We start from the raw sequence: 22,217 nt of genomic DNA, 5'->3' as shown, positions 1-22,217 counted from the left end.
GTCTCAGTCTGTTGAGTAAATAACGTGATTCTACCCTAGGGTGTAAAAGATCCTTTCCATGTCTAAAATTCTATAATTCAGAACAGAGTTGTGCACAAACAGGTTCAACGGATGTATGTGGTCAACAACAGACTAACTGAGGGGGTGGGAGAAGGTATTTCCCCCCAATGTTTGAGCAGGTGGCTGCACACACCCAGAACCCCTCATTTGCATGGTCTCATGCCTGCAGCCAGCCCCCTCCAGTATTCTTGTCTGGGAAATCCTGTGGACAGAGGAGCCTGGTGGGCTATGATCCACGGGGTCACAAAAGAGTCTGACACGACTTACTGACTAAACAACAATAACGCCTGCAGCAGCCAGTTTTCTTCAATCTCTTCCCTACCCCATCCTCTTTCTGCTTAGCTCTTAGGCCTTGGGTTTTCAGGTTTTGTTCCATTTGAAGTACTTACTTACCCAAGACTAGGTCTTCCCACACATGCGCCTCTTCCCTTCCCTCCAGCAGGCTGCCAAAAGTGCTTATGCAATTCTAGACTGTTGTAGTCTCATCTTAGAGCATTTTGCTTCTGGTAGCTGTGCGTCTCCAGCCCAGTGGGTCTTCTGGATGATCTTTGATTGTCATGTAGATTTATGATGGAACAAACTCCTAAGAGAGAGCTGAGGATGTCTAGGGACTGGGCTGTTATTTGAAGTGCAGGACAAATAGGCCACCAAGTCTGTGTAGGAGACCATTAGTGTTGCTGCCCTGTTAAGTATAGCCTGAGGGGCTGTCATCATTTGGAGCTTCCAGGGAGAAAAAAATGTCAACTTTGTTAGTTCTGATTCTCTTTCCTGCCTATCATTTTTATTTAAAACACTTGAAAAAAAAAATCTTAATTTTGTTAATTATTTTCTTCTAGGGGGTTTTGGTTTGTTTTCTTGAGATAAAGTGGGATGTAAGTGAAAATGTTTTTTTTTTTCCTTATTAAGTTTTGATGAATTCACTGAGATAATTTGGATAGATACTTGTTATTAATAAAATACTTCAATATAGGCTGGAGGTTAAAAATAGGAATGATCTCGTTAAAGTGAATTCTTATTCAGCCTTGTTAGTGACTGTCTAGAATAGAATCCACAGTTTCAAAGGCTCTTTCTCTTTTCATATAATTTAGCTTGCAAAATGGGCAAATTGCAAGGAAAGACCTTTGGTTCAGATACTTTGACCTTCTCTCTCTCATGCATCTTAATTGATTTGAATTTACCTTAGAAGGAGTCAGACTTGTCACATATACTCATAAAGGTTTATTTAGAATTTTCAGTGGGTTGTCAAAGAAACACAATAAGGAGAGTTATTTGAGGGAAATTGACACAGAGAATGGAAGAGGGGAGATAAAGAGTGGAGGGAAAAGATTAGAAAGGGCTGTGATGGAGAGAGGCAGCCTCTTTATTCCAAGCTATGAGGAGTGCGAGTGGTAATGGAAAGTAGGGAAAGGAAGTGGTTTATTTTTCTCATAAATACCATCTGTGAGATGCATAAAAAGAGCATGTTTGGTGATTTTGGGGGGAGGGAGTCAAGCGTTGGGGCCAGGTCTGAGAGCAAAGGAACATGAGGAGCTTTGAAGGGGAGGAGGCATGTATTAAATGGGTTGTCCCAGGCTCTTTGAATTTTCCTTACTGGTCATCTTGTTCTATGATGCATACTGCTGGAAACTGTCCTTGTAATGCTGCTTACCTAATTAGGAGGAATAAGATCTCGTTTTAGAAAACTGAAAGGACAGGGTAACTTGGAATTCTCACGTATTAAGACTGTGTGTTCCTCGCTGTTTCACCAGATTCAGTCTGGCTCTGAATCTGTCCAATGATGCTCTTCTGAATGTTTGCTGGATTTTTCAGATGTTGGTTTTCGCTTTGCTTCGTACATCGATGACTACATGGTGCTGCAGCGGGAGCCTGCAGGGGCGGTGATCTGGGGTTATGGCGCACCCAGAGCCACAGTGACAGTGACGCTGTGCCGACAGCAGGAACCCATCATGAAGAAAGTGACCAGTGTGAAAGGTAAGACAGGTCAGCCTCTGTTCAGCTTTTGTCTTCTTCTGCCACCTGCTGGATGATGTGAAAATGAATGCTAATAGTCCAGCTCAGGCTACCCATCCATCCATCCATCCAAGTTACTTGAATGTTTACCATGTGCACTGAGATACAAAGAAAAATAAGACCAAGTCAAAGCCCCTGTCCTCCAGGATCTCGTGCGGTAATGGGAATAGACATAAAGGCACACAGTGAGTGTGGTCAGTGCTGATGGGAGGTGGATATGGAGTGTCATGGGATGCAGAAGAGAAACACCTCACTCAGGTTGGATGGTAAGGGAAGGTTTCCACTGGAAGTGACATTTGAACGGAATCATGTGTAAAGGAGAGGTCGTCGTACGGGGAGGGTTAAGAACCTAAGCCCTGGGATTCACCGTTCGTGTTCAGATCCTAACTGTTTCTTAATGGCTATATGCCCTCGGACATTTTATTTAACATCTCTGCGTCACAATTTCTTTACTTTAAAACAGTGATAAAAATAATATTTAGGATTATTTTGAAGATTAAATGAATTAGCACATATCAAGTACTTCAAACAGTGCCTGGTGCATAGTAAGTACTGAGTAAGTGTTAGCTGTTGTTATTTCTGGGCTTCCCACTGGCTCAGTGGTAAAGAATCTGCCTGCCACTCCAGGAAACGCAGGTTCGATCCTTGGGTCAAGAAGATCCCCTGGAGAAGGAAATGGCAACCTGCTCCTGTATTCTTGCCTAGGAAATCCCATGGACAGAGGAGCCCGGTGGGCTACAGTCCACGAGGTCACAAATATCAGTCATAACCTAGTGACTAAACAGCAACAACATTGTTACTGCTGTCATTATTATTATTATGTTATTTAGTCAGTCACTCGGGTATTTCCTGAGTCACTACTAGGTGTCAGATACAGGGTTAGGTATTGGTTATCTAGTGATGAGCAAAACAGAAAAGCCTGGAGGTGAGGGGAGGAAACAGAAAAATAATAATCAATTACAGTGAAGCGTGATGCCACAGTAGGGAACTATAGAGTGCCGTGGGAGTGCTTAGGAGGGATAGTAAACTTAGTCCAACTATCCAGGGTCAGGAAGATCCCCTTGAGAACGAAATGACAACCCACTCCAGTGTTCTTGCCCGGAGAATCCCATGCATAGAGGAGCTTGGCAGGCTACAGTCCGTGGGGTCTCAAGAGCTGTGCCCAAGTTGGTGACTACACCACCACCACCAAGGCTTGTTTTGAAAGCTGAGCAGGGCAGACCACTTAGAGGGAGCAACCTGGGCAAAGGCATGGAGGTATGAGTGAGCTTGGTCACTGGAGGAGCGACAGGCAGGTTGCTTTATCTGGACCACTAGGGTGTGTGATGGTGGATGGCAGGAGATAAGGCTGGAAATGGAGGGAGGCTTGTTTGTCGTTGCCAGGGAGTATATACACTACTTTGGATAGATGGCTTTTAAGCAGCAAAAGAACACAACCAGATCTGTATTTTAGAAAGATTACTCTGGCTCCACTGGGGAAGAAGAATTGGAGATGGATGAAACGAGAGGTAGGTGGGGCCTGTTAGTAGGCTGTTACAATATTCAGGTGATAGACAGGGAAGGCCTGACCCCAAGTAGTGGCTGTGAGGGGATGTTCAACAAGGTGAGAATTAGCAGTTAGCAGACTTCATGAGCAGAGAGGTCATGCAGAGGTGTCTCTGCCTAGAAGAGATAAGGATGTATTAGGTAGTGTGTGGAGAAGCTTGAAGTTTCAGGATGCAGGAAGGCAGGTTCAGGGCTGGGTCAAGTGGAGACCTGGTTGTACTATATCTCAGTTAGACGTCTCTCTACAGCTGTGGGATGTTGAGGTGAGAGTCAGACAGGTGAGGAGGCTTCTCTGGGGTGGGTGGTGTTAATGTGGGGGTTGGTGGCTTGATAAGGGACTTGAATATACATGTGACAGCAAAGCTTGTGAAAATTTTATTGGTCCCTGAAAACAAAGATTACCTGATTAGTTTTGTCAATGTACAGGACCAATATTCAACCAGAGTGATGCAGACGCTGGTGCAGACTTTTAAGAATTCATTTCCAGGGCCTTCCCTGGTGGCTCTGGTAAAGAATTGCCTGTTGATGCAGGAGACACGGGTTCAGTCCCTGAGCAGAGGAGATCCCACATGCGATGGAGCAGCTAAGCCTGCGCACCACAACTATTGAGCCTGTGCCCTAGAGCCTGTGCTCTGCACCAAGAGAAGCCTCCACCACGAGAAGTGTACACACCACAGCTGGAGAGTAGCCCCCATTTGCCGCAAGCAGAGAAAGCCCGCGCAGCAACGAAGACACAGGACAGCCAAGGATAAAAAAAATAATGCATTTCTTTCAACAAACATAAAGAAAGTATGTACTAAGTACTAGGCATAGATGCAAGGTAAGTGCTTCTGGTTCTTGGGTTTTAACAAGACTTTCTAGCAGAAGAAGCTTACTGGGTGAAATTCAGAGAGCTGAAAGGGAAGCTTAAGCTGACTGAGAAGTTGTTCTCCGTTAGATATAAATGCTGTTGGTGACTTGTAGGATATACTGAAAGTGAAGAAGTTGGGAGACTAGTAGTGCTTTCTTTTCGTGTTGTGTCATCTCAGAAATAAGCAATATGGAGTACAGGTAGTGGTACTCTCAGTGAAATGATGTTGACTTAAAGGAGCTAAAGGATTGATGCAGTTTAATTAAGTTTTGGCTTCCCAGGTGCTTCAGTGGTCAAGAATCCGCCTGCCAGTGCAGGGGATGCAGGAGATGCAGGTTTGATCCCTGGGTCAGGATTATTTTTAATTAATTTTAATAATTAAAACAATTTAAAACCATTATTTAAATTTTTCTGACCGTGCCCCACAGCATGTGGGATCTTAGTTCCCCAACCAGGGACTGAACCTGCACACCCCCCAACCCCTGCACCCCTAGCATTGGATGCACAGAGTCTTAACTGCTGGACCCCCAGGGAAGTCCCAAGAATTGATGTAGTTTAAAAATAAGAAATAGGATTTCTTTGGTGCTAATAATTAACATTACCAATTAATACTTAGGAGACAGAGATTGCATACTACTGTAGAAATAGAGAAAGCACATACTATGTAGCTTTTCAGTCTTAAAAATGTCCTTATGCATTATTTTTAGTTTTTTTACCCTTTCATGGCTGTTGCAGGACCACTATTTGGAGACAGAGACAACGCAGGAGAGTAGGTGGTGACAAGAAGAAATAAAAGCTGATAATGAGGAGATGAGCCCCTCTCCTTCTTTAGCGAACCTGTTCACTTATCTTGAGTTCAATTCTGTAAACGCCAGTTCAGTTCAGTTCAGTTCAGTCGCTCAGTCGTGTCCGACTCTGCGACCCCATGAATCGCAGCACGCCAGGCCTCCCTGTCCATCACCAACTCCCGGAGTTCACTCAGACTCACGTCCATCGAGTCAGTGCTTATTATTTATAATAAGCTAGAAACCCTAGAGAATTCAAAGAAGAATGTAAGTCGTGTCCACCCTCCAGGAACCCACTCGCTCATGCTGTCCTTTCCTTTCCCATTTAGCAGTTTAGGTTCAGCTTCAGTCACATCACTGAAAAGTGACGCATCATTTGGAGTTTGGATGTATAGCAGCAAGCGAAGGGAACCAAGTGATTCATGGACTGTTGATGGGAATTGCACGGGAAAAGGGATTGTTGTTATTGATGGGGTCGGGAAGGGGGCAGATCTATTTGGTAGGCTCTCCACACTGGCTTGGTAGAAAAAAAAAGGTACAATAGTTTATACAGATGCATAAAATAACTTCAGTGGACAGCTTGCTCTGTTCTGCCCATGAAGCAACATGGATAAAGTAATATTTGGAATAAAAAAGATAGACATGTAGCAAATTTCACTGGGCAGTGAAGAAAATGTGTCTCCAAGAAAATACTCTGGGGCATTTTGAAGGGTTGACTTCTATTTAGATTCTGATGACGACCCTGGATTTTCAGCCAGACTACCTCATTTGGCCACTCTGTCCATCTCTGTTGATATTTAACTAATTACCTATAATCCCCTAAGTGCCCACAGCAAAGCGGAATTTAATGACATAAAGGGTTTTGTCCAGTAGACTGACACTTGAGCTTTGGGAAAATTGAGACCTGAGGGATGGCTGGGAATTTGGTAAGGTTCTGGGCCTGTTCAAGGTATGTCGTCTGGTGACGCATAATGCTTCTTTCAGACCCAAGGCGTAAACTTGGGGCGTGGAGTCTGTATCCTCTCACTTTGACACACGTGGGGGATGCACCTACAGGTGATAAAATGAAAGTGTATCTACTTGAATTTGTCATCATGATTGAGGTAAACAGGAAAACACAAAAAGCCTAAGCCTCTTAGAAAGTCAAAAATCTCCGGCACTAGTTTTCTGTGTCACATAGTAAGTTATCGGCAACTTAGGTGCTTAAAACAACTTACTTTTACTATCTCTGTCGATCTGAAACTTGGCCATCGTTTAGCTGGGTTCTCTACTCAGAGTTTCAGAAGGTTGAAATCAAGGTGCTGGCTGGGCTGAGTTCTCATCTGGAGGCTCGCCTAGGGAGTGCTTAACTTCCAGGCTCTGTTAGGTTGCTGGCAGAGTCCTGTCCTTGTGCCTGTAGAATTCATGGCCCTATCTCTGAAGCTTCACATCTCTGACCTCTAGACCCTACTTAAAGGGCTCACCTTCTTTAGGTCAGGCCCACCCAGGACAATCTCCCTTTTGAGTTAATTTCAAGTCAACTGATGAAGGGATTTTTCATTATACCTGCAAACCCCCTTCATCCTTCCCAGGTAACATAACCTAATCATGTGGATGGCATCGAATCCCCTCTGCCATTTTCTGTTGATTAGAAGCAAATCATGAATTCTGCCAGCACTTGAGGAACTCTGCAAGGGTGTGACTTATTGGGGGTCATCTTTGGCTGTGTCTGCCATAGCAGGCTATAGATTAAGGAATTTATAGGAAAAGTTTTATTGAAAGAAAATATTTAAGGTTTTTTTTTTTTTTTTTTCATTCATGGTGGCGGTAGAGATGATCTTTATACAGAATAATGCAGGTCTGGAAGGGGTAGTTTGGGCAGTAAGGCCTCCTTTACCTCCAGGTCACTTCCGCAAACCAGTGAGCCTGTCTGCGGTTGGTGGGGTGCCAGGGTTCTGTGGGGGAACAGTGACTGGGGGCTTCTTTCTGATCTAGGTTTTTCCTCTTGGAAAGGGAAGAGTTGTTGGATAATTTTCCTTTTTCTCTTCTTGGCTGCTGAGATTTGGCACAATAACCTGAAAAATAATTAACATCTGATGTGAATGGCAAAGAGGAAAAAAGCAACATGTGCTTTATGACTAATCATGTCTCTAGACCCATTATTTTCTTTCCTTTTTTTTTGCCTTTGATTTGTTGATTCTTCCCATTTTGAGGTGGGGGCTGGTCCGGAAGTGAAGTGAAGCGAAGTCGCTCAGTCGTGTCAGACTCTTTGCGACCCCATGGACTGTAGCCTGCCAGGCTCCTCTGTCCATGGGACTTTCCAGGCAATAGTACTGGAGTGGATTGCTATTTCCTTGGAGAAAACATGGGGAGAGTTCTTTCCTTATGCCTCTGGCTGGAAAATGAAGAGAAGAGGGACAGTGAGAAATAGGCCACCAGACATGCTAGTGGTTGGGCAGGAAGACGCAGAGCCCCAGTCAGTTTGCGTGGCTTTCTTGTCAGTATAACCCAGCACTGGGGTTTGCTCTATGCCTTCACTTGGTGACGCTCCTGGCACATGGTGAGCACGATAAAGGAAGGACATGTATCCTCCTGTGTGGAAGAAGAAAGAATGGAGGAAGCAGATGTTTGATTGCAGCAAAAATGAGCATTTACAGAAACCTGGGGCTGGATTGGTAAGAGATATTACAAGACGGCAAGTGATGGGGGCCTAGAGGAAGGACCCAGAACAGCTGTTGCTCAGAAAGCCCACTGGGGTCAGCAAATGCCGGCTGAATAGTGAGCTTCAACTCTTGGTGGTCAGTCACTCAGTTTTATCACTTGGACTCAACCTAATGGACTTGGTGGGTCAGTGGTTTCTGAAATCTACAACTGGACTTCACCGGCCTCTGGTCAGCTCCACTTAAACAGGCAGTCCTAAATGGATGGGCCAAGGCCGAATCAGTGCTCCCCATGGACCATCCCACCCTTGCTTTCAGTCTAAGAAACGGTCTTCACGAGGGCTGCTCTCCTTTGCATACACTTTGTTGTTCAGGTGCTCAGTCATGTCTGACTCCGTGACCCCATGGACTGCAGCACGCCAGGCTTCCCTGTCCTTCATGGTCTCCCAGAGTTTGCTCAAACTTATGTCCATTGAGTCAGTGATGTCATCCAACCTTCTTATCTTCTGTCACCGCCTTCTCCTCCTGCCTTCAGTATTTCCCAGCATCAGGGTCTTTTCCAGTGAGTCAGTTCTTGGCATCAGGTGGCCAAAGGGTTAGAGCTTCAGCTTTAGCATCAGTCCTTCCAGTGAATATTCAGAGCTGATTTCCTTTAGGATTGACCCGTTTGATCTCCTTGCAGTCCAAGGGACTCTCAAGAGTCTTCTCCCGCCCATGGAAGTAAATCTGCATTGTTTGAAACTGCTTGTTTCTGAGTTAGTTTGACCATTAATAACCTCTCTGTAGTGGAGCTGGTTTCTCCTGCCTTGTGTGGCAGTTAACTTTACTTGACCCTCATTGTGTCAGAGTTTTTCTTTTATGAATTGGGAGAGGAAAAGAGCTAGAAACTAAAAGACTCGGGAACTAGAACAGAAGGAAGTTCTCAAGGTCTTTGAGGAAGTTGAGAGGTTTCCTAGAGGGAGTGGTTCTGGAGAACAAGGCTCAGATCTTGATGCCTGGTTCTCTTCAGATGCTTTGGGCTCTAGGCTGAGTGCCTCCTCTGGCTGAGGTAGGGGGGTGGTGCTGTGTTTTGCCCAGCTTCCTCCCCTTTTCCTTCTTTGCCTTTTTATTGCTGGGCAGCAGAGCTTTTCAGAACTCTGGGGAAGGTGGTTTTCAACACCAGCCATATTGCTTGGATGGAGACTAAGTGCAAACACCTAATTAATAGCAGTGACTCAGAATAGCATGTACTGTAGTAGAAGCCTTAAAAAATAACCCTGTCTTGGGTTTTCCAGGGATTGACCTCATCACAAATGAGTAACGTTGATGGCAGGAGGACAGAGCTCCGATAAGAAGCCTGGGAAGACCTTGGCAAGGCTGTGGTTGGGACAGATTGGAGAGTCTGCCTGCTCAGACGAGAGCGCCATACGGATCACCTCACACCTGTGTGGTGCAATCTGTGCTCACTGCCCACTATTTCCAAAACAGTGGTTTTTGTGCTTTAGGTGCATTCCGCATTTAATGTGTTGATGTCTGTGGTGATTGGTGGTGTAAAAACAGTAGCAGACATTTGGTCCTGAGCTCAGTTGACCTCTCACAGGTGGGAATAGCAGACTCAGTTGGCTCTGCCTCTAAGAGGAGTGACCGTGAGCCCTTTCACTGTTGCCTAAGGGTTTTGGATATTTCTCCCAGACTCTGAGTAATCCTTTACCATTTCAGCCTTTACCCATCTCCTGCCATGTCTGGACTTCTCCCTTTAGCTCTTACTGACTAGGAGGATCTTAGCATGTGGTACAGAGTAGGCACTTGGCTAGTATTTTTGTTTTTTAGTATTTTTATAATTGATATTTTTTTTCTGGTTGGTACAATAACCTTGGCTTCCCAGGTGGCTCAGATGGTAAAGAATCCTGCCAAGCAGGAGAAGTGGGTTCAATCCCTGGGTCAGGAAGATCCCCTGAGAAGGAATGGCAAGAGAAGGAATGGCGACACATTCCAGTATTCTTTTTTTTTTCTTCAGTATTCTTGCCTGGAGAATTCCATGGACATAGGAGCCTGGTGGGTCCATGGGGTCGAAAAAGAGTTGGACATAGTGGACTCAACAACGACAACGATAACCTTAGGATGCTTCATTTGCAGTTCTTGCCATTCCTTCCCTTTGAATTGACATTGATCTGATGGGCACAAATTATCAATCAGTCCATATTCTTTAACATTATGCCAAGAATATTTCTTTTAAAATGGTCATCTCTCTGTTTTATCTATTTTCTCCTTCCACTTCTTCAACTTTGTTCGTGTGGTTTGGTTCTCCTAGGCATAATTTTGCCACTTGGAAGATATTCTTCTTAGGTTTCTGAGTATGATGTTGGCAGTGGTGGTGGTTTGAGTGGGTGAGAGGTGGGAAGGTGGTGGGGGGGTGGTTCCTATGCTATGAATTTCTGAAATAGGGCCTTGGATGGCTTTTCATCTCCTTAATTGAGTCCGAAAACATTAAGACTGGTAAATAACTCTGTGAAAATAATTAACTGGGCAAGTCTAAATATCTTCTTCAAAGAGAGATGAATTTATTTGCCTCCTACTACTTCTTTGTGTCCATTTGTCTACTCACCTGTTTAACTGTAGATAGAAGAGCCCAGAACCCCTGGTGTTTTTAATCCCCAAGAGCAACATGGGGAGGAGGTGGGGGTGTTGATGACAAGGATGGTACCGTCAATGTAAGTTTCAGATGATGAATGGTTTTCTCTAACCTGTGCTCATATTTGATTGGATAGTTACTAGTTTGGGGCACTGTAAATCTATTAGATTATGATTATGTTGATTCTGACAGTTTGGTGGTATAGTAAGAATTTCCATCTCGCATTTTTGTATTAAACTCCCTTGCATTTAATATCTGTATTTTTGTCTGTCCTCGTTTAGGATTATAACTGGGTGATTTACTTTTCTTATAAATGCTTCAGTTAAAAGTAAGGAGGGATTGGTACAGATTAAAGAGAGCCACACTACTGCTTTTGTTATTTCTGTTGACATGTCCCAAATTTGGCTGGTCTTCATAGCTTTGGATCCAGTTCATCACAGAAGAGGGGAATTGCCACAAATAAGTCTGATGCATGACTCTGGGCTTCAGTTTCATTTTGGTGGATTGATTCATTAATTCCTTGGAGCCTTGTTATTATTTCAGCAGACTCTAACACCTGGACAGTGGTACTGGATCCTATGAAGCCTGGTGGACCTTATGAAGTGATGGCACAGCAGAGTCTCGGGAAGATAAACTTCACTCTGAGAGTTCATGATGTCTTGTTTGGAGATGTTTGGCTTTGCAGTGGGCAAAGTAACATGAAGATGACAGTTTCACAGGTAATTTGCAAAGTCTCAGTGATAATAACGTTGATCATGAAGAAGAAAAAGAAGGAAGAGGAAAGGGGCGAAGAGGAGAAGGAGGTAGAAGCCCAGATCTGTTCTAAGTGCTTTCTCTGCATGTGCTAATTAATTCAGTTGAACAACTTCATAGGGTGAAAACTTATAAGACATTGATATCTCACAGACGAGGACACTGGCCCAGCTGAGTTTAAGCTCCTGCTTAAGATCACAGCATAACTGTGGAGCCAGGATGTGAATGTGACCCCAAATCCTGCTTTGCTTGTCATGACCAGTGTGCTGTCAGTGTGTGGGGCACTACTTTCTCACTTTCCTGGGCTAAAGGCAGAGGCTAGGCAGTATCTGATGGTAGTGGAGATTTAATAGCAAATTGAGGGCCATGTAGGTTACTCTTCTTTTTGAATGGTCTTAGAAGATGAGCTTCTGGAGACAGCCTAGGAGATCAAAACAATTAGATTTTGTTTTGATGCTGAGCAGCTAACACACTCTGTCTTTTGTTGCCATGGAGATTTAAAAATTGAGACTGAATGTTGGCTTTGCCTCTTACTAGTTGTATGGCTTGGAGCAAATCACTTGGTGTTTATGAAACTTTGTTTTTAAAACATGCTTTTAAAAACTGTGGTTAAAATGAATATAACATAATGTTTATCATTTTAACTGTTGGTAAGTGTACAGTTCAGCAGCATTAAATATATTCACAGTGCTTTGTGTACCCAGTCACCACTATCTGTCCCCAGAACTTTATCATCATCTCTAACGTTTACTCTGTACCCATTAAACAATAAATCCCCCTTTCTCCTTCCTCCTGCCACTGGTAACCTCTATCTTGCTTTCTCTCTATGAATTTGCCTCTTCTTGGTACCTCCTAGAAGTGGAATCATTCAGTAGTTGTTCTTCTGTGTCTGACTTGTCTTTCTACGGACCATGCTTTCAAGGCCCATGCATGTAGCATGTATCAAACTTTTGTCCCTTTTAATGGCCGAATTGTATTCCATTGTATAGGCCACATTTTGTTTATCCATTCACCTGTGGATGAACACCTGGGTTGTTTCCACCTTTTGGCTATTGTGAGCAATGTTCATGGCAATATTAAATCAATGCTGTGAACATTGATTTACAGATAATCTGTTTCAGTTCCTGCTTTCAGTTCTTTTGGATATATGCCTATGACTGGAATTGCTGGGTTAGTTCTATATTTAACTTTTGAGGACCCATCAAACCATTTTCCACAATGGCTGTACCATTTTACATTCCTGCTAGCAATACACAAAGGTTCTAATTTCACTGCATCCTCACTGACAGGTGTTGGGTTTCATTCTCTGATTATAGCCACGTTAGTAGGTGAGAAGTGGTATCCTAATGTGGTTTTGATTTGCATTTCTCTAACAACTAGTGATGTTGTGTATTACTTCATGTACTTATTAGCCATTTGTATGTCTTATTTGGAAAAATGTTTATTTAGGCCTTTTGCCCATTTTTGAAATGGGTTGCTTATTGTTAAATTGTAGAAATTTTTAAATATCTTCTAGGTATTAATCGCTTGTCAGATGCATGATTTGTAACTATTTTGTCTCATTCTCTAGTTTGTCAGTTTCGTTTTTTGAGGGTGTCCTTTGATACATAAAAGTTGTCAATTTTTATGAAGTTCAGTTTATCTGTGTTTTCTTTTGTTGTTGTCTATACTTTTGGTATCATCTTCTTGATACTCTTGCCAAGTCCAGTGACGTGAAGATTTTTCCAGTGTTTCTTCTGAGAATATTTTAGTTTTAACTCTAGGTCTTTGAGTCTTTTTGATCACTTTTTTATATGTAGTGTAAGGTGAGGGTCTAACTTCACTCTTTTGCAAGTGGATATCCAGTTCTCTCAGCACCAATTGTTGAAAAAATGGTTCTTCCTCTATTTAATGGTCATAGCACTTTTTTTCAGAAATTCATTGGCTGTATATATGAGGATTTATTTCTTGGCTTTTTAGTCTATGCCATTGGTCTATATATCTCTCCTTATGGCAGTACCATACTGGTTGAATTATGGTAGCTTTGTAGTAAGTTTCAAAGTTGGGACATGTAAGTCTCCAGCAAGAATTTCTTTTGTTAGTGTCAGTTTTTCTCTGTTTTAGTCATGGCCTTGTAGATAAATTTTTCTTAAATTTTGAAAACTAGCATTTTTTTCTCCCAGAGGCTTCACTGAGGTCTGTTTAAACCTGATAGGAGATCAGGAGGAAGAGTACTACAAGGGCTCCCAGGTAGAGATGGGCATACTCAGTAAACAGAAAGCCCAGTGCAAACAGACGGAATGCCAGCCTGTTGAAATGTTGTCAGTGAGGAAACTCAACTTGAAGTATTCCTACCTCCATTGCTGTTAGAGCAATGAGTGAGTCCGACACATAATGAGTGAGTCTCTTAAGTGAAGCAGGATAAAGAGGACATCAAAAGGGCTTCCCTGGTGGTCCAGTGGTTGAGGATCTGCTTGCCAGCGCAGGGGACACAAGTTTGATCCCTGGTCTGGGAAGATATCACATGCTGCACAGCAGCTAAGCCCATGAGCCACAAGAATTGAGCTTGTACTCTAGATCCCAAGAGCTGCAGCTAACTTTAGCCACTTGCCCTAAAGCCCATTCTCAAGGGAAGCCACCACAATGACAAGCCCGCACAGCACAGCTAGAGAGTAGCCCCTGCTCACCACAACTAGAGAAAGCCTATGCACAGCAGTGAAGACCAAGTGCAGCCAAACATACATTTACAAACAATTTTTTTTTTAAAGAAAAGGACATCAAAGAAGGTCATCAAAGAAGCAAACTTCTTAATTGTTTACTGGTACTCTAGCAAAACAACAGTGGTAGAACAAAAGCCTTGGGGCTCTGAGATTTCTTTCTGAAACAACTCTGCTTTCTGGTTGAACACAAAAACAGTCTAGAATAAAGGGAGTGGATTTCTGGATAGAGTGGGATGGGGTTTTGCTTTGGGGCCTCAGAATTGTCCTTCCTTTGTTTGTTTAGTGCAAGCTATTTGATTTAAAAATAAAAGTAAGGGAATCATTGCTGTTTCAATTATATTAGGATCAGGGCTGGACAGTAGCAAGTTCATAGTTATGTTTAAAGTTTGTCAGCTTAAAACATTGCTGAGAGATTAGAAAATATTTTTTTTACTCACTCTCAGACCTCCAGAGAAATTCATGTGAATTAAGTCCTTTGACACATTTGAAATTAGGGTTGATTTTCGTTGCTTGTCTTTATTATCTGATTTTTCTATAATGAGCATGAAATAACTATGGTTTTTAAGACAAAGTTATAAAAACAAGAAATTGATATTCACTTAACTGATACCTTAAATATCTATCAAATATTAAATATCTATCAAAGGCTCAATTTACAATAAAGAGGCACATTATATAAATAGGAGTAAATGATTTAACTTGCATTAGGGATCAGAACTAATGTTTATACTTTGACATATACTTTTATTTGTTCCTGTTAATAGGTTAAGATCTTGAAAAGATTATGATCTTCCCTAGTCGCTCTTTCTCTAAAACTCAGTTCCTTAAATTGATTTTTATTTTCTTGCCTTTTTTTCATTATCTACTTCTTCATTGTTGAGAGATATTTAAGTTTGAGTTTTAAAAAAACTCTACAACTAGACCATGATCTCAATTAATCTTTTAAAAAAAATGTATAAAATTGAGCCCTTTCACATACTTAAGGTCTCTTGTTTTGCTTCTATAGCTTCTGCCCCTTCTGGCTTCTTTTTTTCTCTCTTTCTTTTTTTTTAAAAAAAAAACCAGTTAATAAATAATGCTTTTAAAAATATTCTACTTTGGACATACCTATTTCCTTTCATTATTAGTTTTCTAATTTAAAAGTCTAAATTCTTGCATTTATGTCTTCCTAACCAATATTTTACTTAGTCTTGCTTTCTGCCCTACTTAAATATATGGAAACCTTTTAAATTTAAATGTTTATTAAATTGGACTTAACTGGGCTCCATTTTAAGATCAGTGAATAGAAGCAAAATTGAAGTTTCATCTCTTGATAGAAAGCATGGTTTTATATAGAAGTGGGATTGCTGTTAACTCATTAAGGAAAACAGTATTTTCCTTAATGCTTTAATTGCAGTTCCCTGTTTGCACAGAGAGGCATGGACCAGATCTGTTTGTATCTGCACAGTCAGGTTCTCAGCTGCACTCTGTGCCAGGGAATCTCATCCCATTTTCTGTCAAAAGCTAAGTCACAGTTTGATTGTTAAGACCGAACACATTTTTTCCTGCCTGGAATTTACTCTTAAGCATCTTCTATATCGAACTAAGGCTATACAAGCTCTGAGATACAAGAAAATAGAAAAAAGATTCCATCTGAAAAAGCCAAATGTTAATTTTGTTTGTTTTAAAATCACGCGCTTAGTCTGCAAGACAGCATTTTAGGTGCTGACAGTACCAAAAGCCAAATTTTCTAGTCTCTTAACACTCTGTAGAACTTTGTTTTTGGATCATAAAGATGCTTGACATGACTCCTCCTTTATTCATTTTCCTCCCTTCCCCTGAAGACTCCCAACACACACACACACACACACACACACACACACACTCACACACACACACTCACTCACACACATGCGCACACACACACACACACACTCACACACATGCGCACAGTGCCTCTCTCTTTCCCCTTCTCTCCCTGCGTGTGACATTTCTGGGGAGACAAAATTTCCACCATAACCAACCACTCTTCACAGTCGAATGAAGGAAATGGCAGATTGTGTGCCCATCTTGTTGTTAGGGTAAAGTGGAATTTTAAAATCGAGTGTTATTTTTAACACCGAGTGAGATGTTTATAAATGGAGGAAAGTCTAAATGCTCATCTGTCACCTTCTAAGTCAGGGTACATCTTAAGACTTGGCTATTTCTAGTTAGGCTCAGAAGAAGATGGCCAGTGTTCGATGGGAAACCCGGTTTTCCATATCTCAGCAGTCCCCACGTTCCTGCTTTACAAATCGAGAAGGGCTGGTGCCACAGTACAATAAAAGATTCCCCAGAGGTATGATGACTGGCTTATTTATAGTTATTCTCTCATCTTTAAATCTGCCATATTGTAATGTGGTAGAAGGTAAAGTGGCGCTTCCCTGGCGGCTCCATGGTAAAGAACCCACCTGCCAGTGTAGGAGACACGGATTCAGTCCCTAGGTCGGAAAGATCTCCTGGAGAAGGAAATAACAACCCACTCCAGTATTCTTGCCTAGGAAATCCCAGGGACAGGGCAACCTGGTGTGGTCTACCAGTCCATGGGGTCACAAAGAGTTAGACACGACTGAGTGACTAACACCCTTACTTCAAAAGCTGATATTATTTTGTAAACTATTATTATACACAATAATTACACAGTCCATCACTGCCCTTCGGACACAACTGAGCAACTGAGCACACCCCCCCCACACACACACGTGCCTTGCTCCCCTGTGCAGACCCCATACTATGACTCTCTGAGGAAATAGATTCTTGACGTTTCTTCATTAATTCAAGAATGTGGTGTAAAGGTTACAAAATGAACATCGGCGAGCAGCTGCTTTGATGGTGAACCGTGGGTCCCCAGAGAGGTGGAGGGCTCTCCCCATCGCTGCAGCCTTAATGACTTCAAATACCTTGGTCTTCATTTACATCCTCATTTCAATACTTGGTAGAAAAATAATTACACCGAGGTGTTTGATGAGATGAAATTTGATCTCAGCAGATGGAGGAAGGCTTCCCCTTTCATCAGCAGGGAAACCAAGTGTCATTTAAATGAAAATCTTCCTGAAATCTCTTTATTCCTAAGTTTGCTGCCAATATCCCCGAGGAAATGCTTCCATCAAAAATGGCTTGGTGAGACCTACTGTAAGCACAGGGAACTCTCTGCTCAGTGTTATGAGGCTGCCTGGATGGGAGAGGAGTCTGGGGGAGAATGGATACATGTATATGTATGGCTGAGTCCCTTCACCCTGAGTAGCTTCACCTGAAGCTAACCCACATTGTTCCTTAATCAGCTATACCTTGATATAAAATACAAAGTTTTTTTTTTTTTTTAAAGGCTTGGTGATTCTGGGAAAGGATTCCCATTTCAGAAGTAATTGTCATTAGGTCCAGCAAGAATTCTCCGCACCCCCATTTTTTGCTAACACTTTCTGTGGCTTTTGAGTTTTGGCTTGAAATACTGCACACGTGTGAGCTTGAAAATGGAAGTTTTCCAGCCAGTGCTTTGGATTCAGCCAGTGCTTTGGATTCAGTTCCGTGTGTGCTGGTAACAATAGAGGACGATGCCACCCCCTCCCCCAGTTCATTTGGCCTTGCCATACACTGGAGTGTTAGCAACGGGTCACCGCGCCACCTCCCGAGCTGGCCCTGCAGTTCTCAGTCGGTGCGGAAGCTGGTGTGGGTGGAGGGAGCGAAAGCGGTTTCATCCTCCGTTTCCATGGAAGCAGCATACGATCCTTAGCGCTCGGTGCTGAACTGAATTTCAAGGGAGGTGACTTTTTACAGGTACTTGCCGCTGAAAAATAACTTCCCTGCCAAAATATACTGAGTGCATTAGCCTGTTCTTCGTCTTCAGTGTTTATTCTGCATGAAACTTGCCAGGCAAGATCCAGAACGGGCAAGTGTGGACTTCCTGTGGAATTTTCCTGAGACCATGTGTGGAAGCCCAGTAACCCTGGCAGCCCAGAGCCACGTCACCCAGGGAGCACTACAAGCTGCGGCTCCCACTGGGACCAGAGCGCCATTGCCTTTGCATCTGGCCGGCTTATTGGCCACAGCAGGCTCAGTGGCAGTCAAAAGGCGATTCCAGGGGCAGCGCATCTCAATGACATGCTCTGTGGGGGCACTGCGGCTGCTCCTGCGTGGTGGGCCGCAGGGCCAGCTGTATTCTCTGCGGTGGGTGGGAGGGAAGGCGAGCCAGCTGCACACCCCGTGGCCAGCGGCCAGTGGAGAGCGGCCCAGCCTCCTGCAGCCTCCACAGTCTTGTCTCAGCTGGAGCTCTGGTTCCCTGAGGCCAGTGATAACTGGCCTTCTTGAGGCTCCTATTAGGCTTTTGTTTTGGGACGACCAGACTGTCCAGAGGGGTGGAGAGGAGACTAGAAAAAACAAACACTCATGAAAAAGCAAAACAATATTTTTATGACACAATCTTTTTTATTTAAAAAAAAATGTTTAGTTGGAGGATAATTGCTTTACAAGGTTGTGTTGGTTTCTGCTGTTCGACAAGGAGAATCACCTATAAGTATACTTACATTCGCTCCCTGTTGAGCCTGCCCCTGCCGTCGCACCCAGCTAGGCCATCACAGGGCACCGAGCTAAGCTCCCTGTGCTGGACAGCAGCTGCCCACCAGATACCTATTTTACACGTGGGATGGAGGAGCCTGGTAGGCTGCAGTCCATGGAGTCGCAAAGAGTCGGACTTGACTGAGCGACTTCACTTTCACTTTTCACTTTCATGCATTGGAGAAGGAAATGGCAACCCACTCCAGTGTTCTTGCCTGGAGAATCCCAGGGACGGCAGAGCCTGGTGGGCTGCCGTCTACGGGGTCGCACAGAGTCGGACACGACTGAAGCGACTTAGCAGCAGCAGCAGCAGCAGTGTAAATGCGACTCTCTCAATTCATCCTCCTCCACCCCATTTTTTTTTTTTAAATAAAAACATGCCTACTCAACATCAGGATTGAAGGGAATAGCACTTATGTGTGAGCCCTGAGAGGAAAGATGCTTGATAGGTTAACAAAGAAGCTATTAGGTGTAGCACACATATTCATGTCCAGAGGAACCCTAAGCCAGTCCTGTCACGTTCTTGGCAAATGGTGAGGTTTCATACAGTAGTTTGGGAAAAAATGATGTGCCTTTGGATAGACCCTTCTCTTTGCCTGGTTTCTTGGGACTGATCTCAGCAATCACCCTGGACTCCGCCTTCCAAACTTCCCGGCCTCTGTGCTTTTTTTGGGAGATTTTCCAGGACTGAGATGAGAAGATAAGCATTTTGAGACTGATTTCAGGATGTTTCAGGAGTTCAGAAATCGTTTCTCAATTGTGTTTCTTTTTAATACACATCTCTTATGGGGTATGAAAGAAAGTGAAAAGTGAAAGTGAAGTCGCTCAGTCGTGGCCGACTCTTTGCGACCCCATGGACTGTAGCCTACCAGGCTCCTCAGTCCATGGAATTTTCCAGGCAAGAGTACTGGAGTGGGTTGCCATTTCCTTCTCCAGGGAATCTTCCCAACCCAGGGATGGAACCTGGGTCTCCCGCACTGCAGGCAGACGCTTTATTGTCTGAGCCACCAGGGAAGCCCAAAATATTTCTTTGAGTCACTTTTTGGTGGGGTGGGGGAGGGCAGCAAGAATACTGGAGTGGGTTGCCATTCCCTTCTCCAGGGGATCTTCCCGACCCAGGGACTGAACCCGGGTCTCCCGCATTGTAGGCAGATGCTTTACCGTCTGAGCCAGCAGGGAAGTTCTTATGGGGTATGGATTACATAAACCTACCTCTCCATGGCCTTTTTGGCTCCATTGTTTTTTTTTTTTTAAGAAGATGATGCTATGGCTTTAATGGATACTTTTCCTGAATGGAAGTATTTTACTTTCAAGGTGTTGACCTTGTTTAGCCCAAACCCATCCACAGATCCTCTCGTCCAATACAGACTTGTCCTTGAGATTGCAGATGTCATGGTGTTCCCACCTTCTTGGGGGATATGACTTATCATGGTGTCTGTGGGTCAAGGTGGATCCAGGCAGTCTGGACCAGCCCGTCATGGGTTTCGATTATGCATTCGGTTTCTGTATCCTGAAGGCGCAGAAGGAGCTGCAGGTGTGTGTAGGGGGTGTGGTAGCGTCTATGAGGGGGCAGCAGCATCATCAACCGTCCACTTGGTTGGTGTAAGAATCGACGTCCCTGCTTCTTTTCCAGGTATTTAACGCCACAGGTGAGCTGTCGAACACGACTGCCTATCAGTCTGTCCGCATCCTCTCCGTGTCTTCCACCCAGGCTCAGCAGGAGCTGGAGGACCTCGCCAAGGTTGACCTGCGATGGTCCAAGCCCACCTCGAGTAAGTGATGGCTGGAGCGCATGCCAACTCCTCTGTGAGTGATTGGTGCCCTGTGGGCATCCTTGAGCCTGAATTGGATTCTGTTGTGTCTGTCAGAATTTGCCCATCCATTTACTCATTTATTATTGACCCCCCTGCCCTGCCCTGGTTCCTGGTGGCTCAGTGGTAAAGAATCTGCCTGCAATTTAGGAGATGCAGGGTCGATCCCTGGGACAGGAAGATCCCCTGGAGTAGAAAATGACAACCCACTCCAGTATTCTTAGCTGGGAAATCCCATGGACAGAGGAGCCTGATGGGCTACAGTCCATGGGGTTGCAAGAGTCAGACACGACTGAGCAACTGAGCCACCACCCCCCACTTCCTGATGGTACTCATTTCATGCGTTTCTTCCCAGGACTCCACAGTGAATTTGCCCCCTTGCTCTGAGCAGATGGCACTTCCTCCAGCTTCATCGGCCTCATGGAAGCCACTCAGCACAAACTCATCCAGCATCTCCTCAGTGCCGGAAGCTCTCCTCTCCTCTTTCTTCCTCCGTTTCTGTCTGAACACAGCTGACTGTTTCCCTCACGGCTGCCTCTGACTCGGGCTCTTACCTTCTCCAGGGCCTCCTCTTAGCCCTCAGGTTCTCTCCTTTCACCCCACCTTCCGGCCTGCAGGGAACCTTTACTCCAGGCTGCTCTGTGCCGGTCTCTGTTCTGGGTCCCCAGGGTGCAGCTGTGATCAGGACCCAGTCCCCACCCTCAGGGCTTCACTTATCTGTAAGGAACACACCCCTTTCTCCTGGAACAGCTTCTCTCTCCTTCGCTTTGTTAAACCTTCTTAGGACATCTTTCCATTCTTTTCACTGCCATCCTGAGTGTGTACTCTTTCTTGTTGTTCGTTCACGAGGTTGCGTCTGACTCTTTGTGACCCTATGTACTGCAGCATGCCTGGCTTCCCTGTCCTTCACCATCTCCCAGAGTTTGTTCAGACTTATGTCCATTGAGTTCGTGATGCCATCCAACCATCTCGTCCTCTGTTGGTCCCACTCTTTAACCCTTTATAATCTGGCTGCTGTGTCCAGGTTGACAGCTGGTTCCCCCAGGGTTTCTACTGTTCTTCTGTGATGTGCTCTGGACAGCCCGTGGCATCGGCTCTGCTGACGGCTGTTCCTAGAAGCGGCGCCTCCCTCTGAGCCTGAGAGGTGCTTCCTCTCCGTCATGCTCCCTCTCTGTTTGCACTCTGCCTGTTTCTTGGCTTTCTCCAATCCCTTCCTCCCAAAGGGAGGTCCCTTGTGCTCTTTATAGTCCCCCTTTTCACCTGTACATGCTTTACCTTGGTAACCTCAGTTACTCCTACATTTTCAAGTATTAATTCATTCAGCAAATATCTGGGTGCCTTTTGTGTTCTCGGCACTATTCTAAGTCCTGAGGGTGATAGCAGAGAATAAAGCAGGCAGGCATGCCTGGTCTCCTGGATGGAGCTTACAGTCTAGTGGGAGAGTACAGACGATGAATAAGAAAATTAATAAGTTATATATGAAAGTATTACACTATTGAGTATCATGCTGTCTGAACTTTCCCTTTAAGAACTCAGGAACTGAATAGATTTGGGTAAAATTTTTTAAATGAATCCTTTGGTCTATGAACTCTTCCTGCATGTCCTCCAAAACTCAGGAATCAGTTAGATTCGGACAAGGTATTATACCTTGCTATCGGTTCCCTTTCAGTCTCTGAACTCAGAGACTCAAATGTTTGAACGTCAAAGGATAGGCTAGATGCTGGTACGTGCTGAGAAATAAGTTACAGCAGGGGGCAGTACTGCTGGGGCTGGGGTGGGCTGGTGGTTTCCAATTCAGAGTGGACGTGGAGGTCCTGCCTGAGAAAGGCAGCATTTCTGTAATGGCTTGACAGAGGTGAGGGCATGCAGGTGTCTGGGGAAGAGC

The 22,217-nt window shown here is 44.2% G+C and overlaps 1 protein-coding gene across 3 annotated transcripts in view; it reads left to right on the top strand.

Annotated features, from left to right (window-relative positions):
• SIAE (sialic acid acetylesterase) overlaps window positions 1-22,217 on the top strand; it is a 38,472-nt gene that overhangs the window by 2,738 nt on the left and 13,517 nt on the right. For 2 of the 3 annotated variants that reach the window (XM_040255710.1, XM_040255713.1), the window contains exons 2-4: window positions 1,870-2,031; window positions 11,044-11,219; window positions 20,155-20,293. In XM_040255710.1, coding sequence (XP_040111644.1) covers window positions 1,870-2,031; window positions 11,044-11,219; window positions 20,155-20,293 — 477 coding nt within the window. The remainder of the gene's footprint in view (window positions 1-1,869; window positions 2,032-11,043; window positions 11,220-20,154; window positions 20,294-22,217) is intronic. The other variant, XM_040255711.1, reaches the window with a different exon arrangement.

Source organism: Oryx dammah, unplaced genomic scaffold, assembly GCF_014754425.2.
Source record: "Oryx dammah isolate SB20612 unplaced genomic scaffold, SCBI_Odam_1.1 HiC_scaffold_15, whole genome shotgun sequence".
NCBI classification, from domain to species: domain Eukaryota; kingdom Metazoa; phylum Chordata; class Mammalia; order Artiodactyla; family Bovidae; genus Oryx; species Oryx dammah.
The sequence above is the reverse complement of the archived record's forward strand: the minus strand, read 5'-3'. Positions and strand labels throughout refer to the sequence as shown.